Source organism: Triticum dicoccoides, chromosome 1A, assembly GCF_002162155.2.
Source record: "Triticum dicoccoides isolate Atlit2015 ecotype Zavitan chromosome 1A, WEW_v2.0, whole genome shotgun sequence".
Classification (NCBI taxonomy): domain Eukaryota; kingdom Viridiplantae; phylum Streptophyta; class Magnoliopsida; order Poales; family Poaceae; genus Triticum; species Triticum dicoccoides.
This window is the reverse complement of record NC_041380.1, coordinates 547325365-547335315: the sequence shown is the minus strand read 5'-3', so window position 1 is coordinate 547335315 and position 9951 is coordinate 547325365. Positions and strand designations below refer to the sequence as shown.

Sequence of the window (9951 nt, the reverse complement as noted above, 5' to 3'; positions counted from 1 at the left end):
TCCGGCGACGGAGTGGGGGGGGGGGAGGGGGCGAGGGAGGCCGCCGTTGCTGTAGGCGGCGTTCAACATGGCGAGATGCTCCCATGAAGGTGGTGCGGGCGGGTAGTACGGTGAGGACGGAGGAGGCGCCGGCGGATACATCGGGTAGGCGTGGGCATGCGAGCCCGGCCGGGGGCCGAGAACCCCGGCGGAGTTAGGGGGCACCCATCCAGGTCGAGACAGGGGGAGCGCCATCCCGTACGGGGCGAAGTAGCCCGTGAACAGGGCGGGCTGCGACGGCAGGCCACGTCCGCCAGAGTCGTGACGGCCACGCCCGCGTCCACGTCCACGGTCGGCACCGTCACCGCGGTCACCACGGCCGCGGGGCTGCTGCGAAGGCGGAGGCGGAGCCTGGGAACGATCGGAGCCGCGATCACCAGAGCGGTCGCCGTGATCACCCTGAGAGCGCACGCCAGAGCCAGAGGCGTCGCCCGATCTGGAAGGGCCAGCGAGAGCGAACGCCGAATCGCTCTCCTCAGCAGGATGCTGGGCATGGGACTCCTCCACCAGGACAACGCGGGAGAGGACAATGTCGAAGGGCATGGTGGATGCCTGATCGCCGAGGACGACGCGGATGGTGTCGAGCCGCTTGTCGAGGCCATGAAGGAACTGGGTGGTGAGATCCACCTCTTTGACGGCGTGGTCGATGTCGGCGAGACCGTCAGTGAGCAGCTTCAGGCGACGAGCGTACTCGGTGACGGAGAGGTCGCCCTGTTGCAGATTACGGTACTGGCGGTTGAGCATCATGAACCGCGCAACCCGATTGGCGAGGAAGATGGCCTGGATCTTGGTCCAGAGGTCGTACGTGGTAGTGGCGCCGATGACGTGGTTGATGAGGGGGTCGGCGAGGGTGGTGTAGATCCAGAGCACCACATGGGCATCCAGCTCCAGGTACTGGGCGTCGGTGTTGGGCGGCGGGGGATGCTCGATGGGAAAGTGACGCCGTAGCGGATGAGAATAAGGAGGAAGAAGGACTTCCACTTGTGGTAGTTGTGTTCGGCAGGATTGAGCAGGAATTTGATGTGGTTGGTGATGTGATCGAAGAAGATCGGATTGCGAGGGGCCAGGGTGGGCTGCACATGAGTGGAGGACGAGAAGAGGGGATCAAACTGAGAGGGACCAGTGCCCCCGGATGCGCCGGAGAAGATGAACGGGGAGGATCCCGGCGAGGTCGCCGAAGAGGTGGCAGGGGCAGTCGCCGAATAGGAGAGGGAGCTCGGCGAGGTCGCGGCGTCGGTGGCGGCAGAAGAGGAGCCGGGCTCAACCATGGCGACGGAAGAAGAGGGCCTGGTAACTGATACCAAGTTGGAGGATATAATTCACTCTCTCTATTGATCATCAAGTGTTACATACATGGTTTGTATACACCGGGCGCTGCCCGAGTCATGAGGCACACAGGCCCTTGATCCTATATACGTGGGCATGCATAACAGCACGTTACAACACAACTCAACAGATTGTGCGTCTCTTTCCAACCGCTGATTTGGTCTTGATTAGATTCCAGAGATTTGGTCCTTCCCGTTTGATTCTTTTTCATGACCTATCGTGGTACAACTCTTTTCTCCAGACTTGCGGAGAGTATCCAGCGTGACGTGCGTGATACACTGGTATTTCTTTTTTCAAATACTAATAATAAGGAAACCAATTTGTGGTTGGATGGTTAGAGGATTGTGGTATTTCTAGCCCATCAGGGTTCAAGTCTTGCTGCTGGCATTTATTTTTGATTTCTGGCGATGCATATTCAGTAGGAGGAGACATTGCATGATATGATGATTGATGGCTCAGCCTTTCGAAGGTACTCATAGGAGTAAGGCGTGCATGTGTATATTTGGATTAAGACACTTGTTTTTTTTCTATTGAGTTTGGATCCACATGCCAATAAAATAAATAAAGTCCAGATGAAGACATAAAGTGTGAGGTGGTCACAATAAAAAAGAGAAAGACACGATAAAAGGGTTCCGATAACTGCCACACGTGTGGTGTATCGGGTAGTTGTGCCACACGCCTCGTGTGGCATGGACAGCAACCAGTCCACACACCTACGTGTGGGCAAAACAACTAATGCCCATACACATCTTTTTTTCCCTCCTGAACCCTCTCACACGCGTGCGTGTGGGTGAAGTTGATAACGACCACACGCCCGTATGTCAGGCCTCGTACCCTTCGGGTCCCGCACACGACGCTTGACGCCCACCGCGCGCCCGCAGTTGCCATGGTCCAGACCCTCGTCCATGTTCGTTTATCTGCAGTTGCCATATCGCTGAACTACGGTTGCCATGTCGGACAACTGCAGTTGCCATGGTTGCTCAACTGTAGTTGCCATGTATGGTCTGATCTAATGTAGTTGCCATGATTTCATAACTTTAGGAGTTGCCACATACTAACACTAGGCAGTTGAGAGAGTTGCCATGTGCTCACAAGCATGCTAGGGCAGTTGCCATGTAATAAGGAAGAGTTGCCATCTGCTTACGTGCACGTTAGGGTAGTTGCCATGTACGTGCACGTTGGGGCAGTTGCCATGTACCATGCAAAAACACATGGCAACTCGGTAAAAGATAGTTGCCATCTGCTTACGTGCACACTAGGCAGTTGCCGTGTACCCTCCAAAAACACATGGCAACTCGGGTAAAAAAAGAGAGTTGCCACCTGCTTACAAAGCACACTAGAGGCAGTTGTCATGTGCGCTGCAAAAACACATGGCAACTAGCAGCTTACGTGTGGCAGAGGAGACGGGCGTGTGGGCGAGATGACAAATGCCCACACACCAGCCCTTGTGCGTGACTGAAAAGTGATGTGTGGGTGAACTGCTAAACGCCCACACACCGGCCCCTCCGTGTGATAAAACAGATGTGTGGGCGAACTATGTCACACATCACACACACGCCTTGTCCTACGTGGCACAGAAAAATCAGCCATATTGTGTCAAGATTCATGCATATAGTACTGGACGGTGATGAATGCGTGTGGTCGAGATGGTCAACGCCCACACGTGTGGGCGTTAACATTTCCGTAAAATTAAACTGATTGTGGGTTGCATGGTACGTTAATGAAAATTAAAAATTGAATAAAATAATAAAAATGATGGGAAGGATTTGGTGGGCTACATGCAATTAGATAAAAATGACCCAATAAAATTAAATCGATCGTGAGTACTATTGTTGGTCAATAAAAGAAGAGAAATGTGTTAAATAAAAAAGGAATGCGCGAGGGTTTCTATGGGTTACATACAATTAGGAAAAAAAAGTGTCCAAAACTGAGCTTCAAAATGCTCCAATTTTATCGTAGCTGCGTTGGAAAAAGTTCCGTAAAAATAGATGGAGGGAGTAAATAGTCAACTTAGTGACTTTGACGCGCTTTAATTTGTTCATGTTTGGTGTGATCAGAAGTGTTATACAAAAGGCGTGCCAAAGGTTCGAATGGTTCTTAATGCGTCCTCGGTGTATGCCTTCCTGCCAAGGATTTGGATCCCAAGTGCATGTTTTTTCTCGCGGGGCATCGAAATTCTCGGTTACCGCGGTATCCGTGAAATCCCAAAAAAATTGAACGAAATTTGAATTTTGAATTCAGTTTTCTTTCCTCTACTATACATTAGGCCTGGACTTCATTTCATCAGCAACCACTTTGTGGCGTAGTGGAAGTCTTGTGGGTGTTTCTCTTGCCTTGAGGTTGCCGGATCGTTCGGATGTTAGCGTACAGCGCGGTTGCGACGCACGATATGTTTGCTGGTGAATATTGTAAAGAACAATCCAGGAGGTAGTGCTACGGGTGGAAATGAAATGTCAATTATGATCACAATTAGCCGTAAAGTTTCCATCTTAGATAATGGAGATTCACATAATATAAACGACAGTTCAGCACTTATTTTCTTGAGAATAGAGACGCTTGCCCAGCCTTAAATTGAGGCCCTTAGATTCACAAACAACAGATACTCAAAGTGCAAAGAAAGAACAAAGCACAAACTAGAGTGGTTCAATAGAGGGTCACAGGTGATCAAAAGAGCGACGTAGCGCCACACCACAGGCCATAACTAAGCCTAAACTGTACCATCCAAAGTTGCAGCAAAGTGCAGATCGGCGTCTCCCGTAGCCACCATCATAAGACTAGCCACAATGGGAGTAATTTCAGCAATAACATTAAGTTCAACTCAATAAATTTGCTTATGTGGCAATGAGTTAATGAAGAGGGAGGTAGTTGTAGTAACTTAGCTAGTTACAGTAACATCACATATCCCAATGCAATATGAGTCTATAACCTAATAAATGAATCTTTGCATGTTACCACACTTAAGTTACTACCCACTATGAAGGTAGTAACATAGTATATGGATATGTATATGTTACTAGTGTATGTTACTATTCATTATGGCTAGTCTAACTATTCAGCACTCATTACACTTTGTTCAACAGAATATCAAAGGTTCAGCTAGCACACCAAGTCTTAACAAGACAATAAAACACAGAAGCAACATTCTGGAGCACAAGCAAAAATTAATCTGCACATGGCAGTTTCATGCTCTTCATCTGACGAAGAACGGCAATCCTTGCAACATCTGTTTCTTGCCTTGATGCTGCACCATACTCAATGCCGTATCCAATGTGTAGGTTACTTCATTAACTTGCAAGTTTCTCAAGTCTTCCACACAGAACTTAGATTCATGTAGATCTTACTAGGCCCAACTCATAGCAATTGATACAATGATAAGCGACACTACTATTTGTCCCCAAAAAGGGTCAGCAAGTTTTGATAGAACTCCTCCCGGTTTAGTTCGTTTGATCCTAGTGTTCGCCAAGCGACGGGTGAAGAAGGCTGGCCAATCCATCTCAAAAGGGATGGCCCTCAAAACAATGCCTCGAAACCAGCTGGTGACCGCCTCCATTGCCCCTGTTTGGAGATCTACGATGTACACGTCTTGTTGATTGTCCTTGACGAGCAGTATGCCGCTTGTCTCACCCACGCACACGCACTGCACCTGGTCGATCTTGCCCCACTTGGGTGGTTGTAACTCGATCTTCTTGGTGCGATGCCAGCGGCCTGTGTTGTTGTGTCCACACATGTTGTCAGTTCGGCGTTTCCAGACCTCGAGCATAGTGCATTGCCCGTCCAAGCGAAGCAATGACGGCGACCCGCCATCGGTGACTCCGAGCAGCAGCCGAGGTTGATCCGGTGTGACTGGTATCCTTGTTAAGGACATCTCTGTGGTCCTAGCACACACAGTGAGTGCGTACAAGTTAGACGTATTGCTGAAGAGCCAATGTGCAGTGCCTTGGCACACGACAGCGCTGATCTGCTGGGACACCACACGCGTGCCGTCCTCCAAAGGCTGAAAGCACTCCCTGGGCGTGTTCCAGCTCGAGCTCGACTTCGTGGAAGTGAACACGTGGAGATTGTGCCGTGGCTCATCTTGATCGGCGCCTGGCCCATCTTGATCGACGCCGATGATTAGCACTTTGAGGAAGGACGAGGGGACCGATGACGCTGCTCCTCGTGTTTTGTCCGGGCAACAATCCGCACGGGTCAGAAGGGCACATCCTTGTATTCGGAAAGGTCTATTGCTCTTCAACTCAGGCAGCTGACGGCTTTTGCCGGCGATTGGATCGTACAATGTCAGGTTCATGGTCTTAATGTACCCATCGCTGGGTTCCTCGAGTGGGAAGAACCGCATAACAAGAAGGCCACGGCGCGAGGTGAGCAGCGTTACCTGGCAGCCACGACCCCCAGGGGCGGTGATGGTCAGGGAGCGGTGGCGCTCTCCGAGCGGGGACCATGGCACCGGGGTGAAGGGCGGCATGGGCGCAGCAGAGCTCCCTTCTGTTGGTTCTTCACGGGGCTGTTGCATGGCGAAGAAGCCGAGCAGGGAGGACTGGTGACTCACGCCCTCAGGCCAGCGGCGGCGGAGGAAAGACGGCTCGGCAATGAGGAGGCGGCATCGCTTGCACGTCGCGGCGCAGCGGAAGAGGGCTGCCACATCCGTCACGCGCACCAGGATCTCCACCACCACGTCGTCCGGCAGCGTCTCCATCGATTCGATCCTCCTCCTAGGGCCCGCGCGCGGTGTACTTGCGAGCGATCTATACGTTCGATCGTGCGTTTCTTTCCAGCCGCTGATTTGGTCTAGATTGGAATTGTATAAACTTTTTCCAGAGATTTGGTCCTTCCCGTATTCTTTTCCATGAGCTATCGTCTTACAACAATTTTCTCGAGACTTTGTTTTTGCGGGTGAATTTTCTCGAGACTTGCGGAGAGATTACCCAGCGTGACGTGCGTGATACACTGGTATTTAAAAACAGAATACTTGGTACTAATCTATTTGGATTCAGATATTTGTTTCCTTTATAGTTTGGTTTCTTAGATGTGCGAAGCAACTCGTGGTTGGATGGTTAGAAGGACTGTGGTATCCCAACCCACCAGATGCTCGCATTTACTCCTGGATTTATTTTAGAATTTCCGGCGATACACATTCACTGGGAGGAGACGTTTTCGTCAATGACGAGGCACCTACGTCTGTACTGATGTTCAAAAAAAAAAACTATCCATTAGCGCCGTGGTTTTCACTTCCAACAAATTTAATCCAAATTTGGAGAAATTATATATCAAAATTTCGAAAATTCAGTCATTTCGATACACACTAAAATAATTGCCTAGCTTCCAGTCAAACTATTTCAGCAATTACGGTAGTACACACATATTCAAATACTTATCAAATTATTATTTTCAAAATTTGCACATCTCTGCCGAAATTAATAGAAACCAAAACCACATAAATTCAATGAAATCCAGTGATTTCGGCAATGGATTAAATAGTTTTGAAATTGAAATGCAAAACCATGGCAAGCACTAGCTCATCAAATTTATGTGAAGGCACCTTCGCACGTATGTCATATAATTAGCTGCATGAACTTCTATGGATTATAAAAAATATTCGGTTAGTCCATGCAAAGGGAAAATAATCGATTAGTTGGTGGATGTTCAGCGTATAAATGGAGCGCATGGCTCAGGGTGAATAGAGAGATGGACCTAGGGCGAACATCACAATATGGCACCCCAAAGGAGACAAATATGAAGATAGAAGAGGGTATGTTGGATCAACAAGATGCCACACTAGATCTTTTCTTAGGGTTTGAGATTTTTCTTCAGGGATTTGTGAGAGTTGTGACCCAGCAACAAAAGGCGAAATTTTGGGTAAGTAAATGGTGGAGCAAGTACAAGATGAAAATACATCAACTGAAATCTACGAAATAATCTAAGTCTACATGATCCCATTCTTGTTTCAGTTTAGATGTTCTCTAAACTACCTTCTCCGCTCGATCGGGTTTATTAGGCTCACTCGTATTAGTGTCAAACTTTGACCATAATTTTATGTAATAAAATATAAACTATATGTAAAAAAATTATAATCTGAGAATCTTCTTTCAAATACAAATCTAACGGTAAACATATTGTAGCATATAACTCATATGAATGTACACAAATTACTCTGCATATGGCAATGTCATCTTGTTGATCCAACGAAGAGTCATAGTACTCCCTAGGCGTGCTCCAGCTCGAGCTCGGCTCTGTGGAAGTGAACACATGGAGATTGTGCCGTGGCTCATCTTGATCGCCGCCGATGATTAGCACTTTGAAGAAGGACCACGACGCTTCCCCTCGCGTTTCGTCCGGGCAACAATCCGCACGGGTTAGAAGAGCGCATCCTTCTATTCGGAAAGGTCTATTGCTCTTCAACTCAGGCAGCAGACGGCTTCTGCCGGCGATTGGATCGTACAATGCCAGGTTCATGGTCATCTCGTACCCATTGGTGGGTTCGTTTAGTGGGCCCAAGCGCACAACAACAAGGCCACGACGCGCAGTGAGCACCACTGCCTGGTTGCCTTGAGGCTGATCAGGGATGGTGAGGAAGCGGTGGCGTTCTCCGAGGGAGCACCATGGCACCGGGGTGAAGGGCGGCATGGGAGCAGACGTAGAGTTCCCTTCTATTGGTTCTTCACGGGGCTGTTGCACGGAGAAGAAGCCGAGCAGGGAGGACAGGTGGCTCACGCCCTCCGGCCAGCGGCGGCGGAGGAAAGACAGATCGGCGATGAGGATGCGGCATCGCTTGCACGTCGCGGCACAGCGGAAGAGGTCTGCCACATCCGGCACGCGCACCAGGATCTCCACCACCACGTCGTCCGGCAGCGTCTCCATCGATCCTTCTCCACTAGGGCCGACGCGCGGTGTACTTGCGAGCGATCGACTTGCGATCGTGCGTTTGCTCTCCATTGGATCTTGATCTTTCAAGAGATTTGATCCTTCCCGTATTCTTTTCCATGAGCTAATCCTGGACTTCTGGTACAACTCTTTTTTTTACATCATTTTGGTACAACTCTTTCTTGAGAAGACTTTTTTTGCAGGCAATTTAGAGAACTTTATTCATAAAAAGCAGTCCTAGGACAGTCAGCCAACAGGCTGGTCACTAGGAAGCTTGGAGTATCATTGAGCCAGATCTCGATCCGGGAGGTTAGGCAGGAACGTTTGAATTTGCTTCTGGGCTGTAGTGGGCCGAATTCGGGTGAGATCCAGGTGGGCTCAGGGCATGCGGCCCAGCCTTTTTCTTCTGAGCATGCGGCTCAGGTGGTGGTGGATGGGCCGTGCGAATTGCTGAGCTTGACCCAACCCAGCATGGGCAAGTTTAGGGTTCGGCCGACGAGGGCAAGGCCTGGCTTTTGTTCCTGCGGGATCAGAAGGGCAGTGCGGGTTCGAGCGGACGCGCCGCCCATCGACAGAGCATCCTTTGCCGCGGTGCTCATGGCTGGGAGGGGATCGGATCAGGCTGCGGCTGCTGGTTCTTTGGGATCGGGACTGGGCCGGTCTGCTGCAGCCGTCAATGGAGGGCGCGGCGGAGCCTTTGGGCAGAACAACAGCGGCGACCGCGACGGAGCTGCTGCTCGTGGAGGTTTTGCCGGGAGAGATGGCGGGGCTGGCTACGGTCGGGCCGCCGGACACTACAAGAAATATGTCAACTTGTGACCACCACTATTGGTCACTGAATGGTCACAAATTTCCATTTGTGACCTTTTTGTGACCAAAAACATAAGGTCAAAAGCTGGCCGTCATAAATTGACTATAGCGACCTTTCTTCTGGAATGGTCGAAAATGTTTATGACCAAAATACGTCTACTGTGGCGTTTTGGTCACTAGCAACCTCCCCAGGCCACGTAGGCATCCAGCGTGGCAATCTGACGTGGCACAAGATTCAGCCCGGTCCAATTCGATTTTCTACATGGGCCTAGCCCAACAATTCGGCCTATTTGTGTTTTTTTCTCATATTAATTTTGGCTAGGTAGATGGGCCAAGCCCAACAATTAAGCCTTCTTATTTTTGGGCCGTGGCCTTTTCCGCTAGAAAGTTTTAGTTTTTTTGTAATATAAAAAAGGTCCACTAGTCAAATGGGTCCCAGATGTCAGGTTCAGGTACGTGGGTCCCAGCTAGCAAGTTCATATTCTTCATATTTCAATTTAACAGTAAATAAATAACCAATCTTTAAATTGGCACAAACAAAACACACACATAATACTCTAAATATTATCAGCCAGATTCAGTACAGAGCTCCTATTGTACAAATAACATATACTTTACAATCTCTACACATAATAAGCTCATACAAGCTCTACAAACTCTACACGTGATACGGTGCCCTGGTGTTAACCCTGTAGCTCTACAAGTGTATTCAATCTTCTTCAACATGGAGCTCCTTCGGTAGCGAGCATAAACTGGGCACCTGCATCATCACAGGAAGGCAATTTTAGATCATAAAAACGAATATTCCAAGCACAGTTTAGAGAAAAGAACCAAGTAAATTTGCTCTCAATCATACAAACAAAGTTTAGAGAAAACCAAACATGAACAAGCACTTATTATACAGTTTTTAAAGTTTTT

General features: G+C 49.1%; 1 protein-coding gene across 1 annotated transcript in view; it reads right to left on the bottom strand.

The window, feature by feature from the left end:
• LOC119355002 overlaps positions 1-6058 on the bottom strand; it is a 9705-nt gene extending 3647 nt beyond the window's left edge. Inside the window, exons 1-2 of the mRNA XM_037621771.1 lie at positions 4826-6058; positions 110-963 (exon numbers count right to left, since the gene is read on the bottom strand). Of these exons, the coding sequence (XP_037477668.1) occupies positions 110-963; positions 4826-6058 (2087 nt within the window). The remainder of the gene's footprint in view (positions 1-109; positions 964-4825) is intronic.
• Between the last annotated feature and the right edge of the window lie 3893 nt (positions 6059-9951).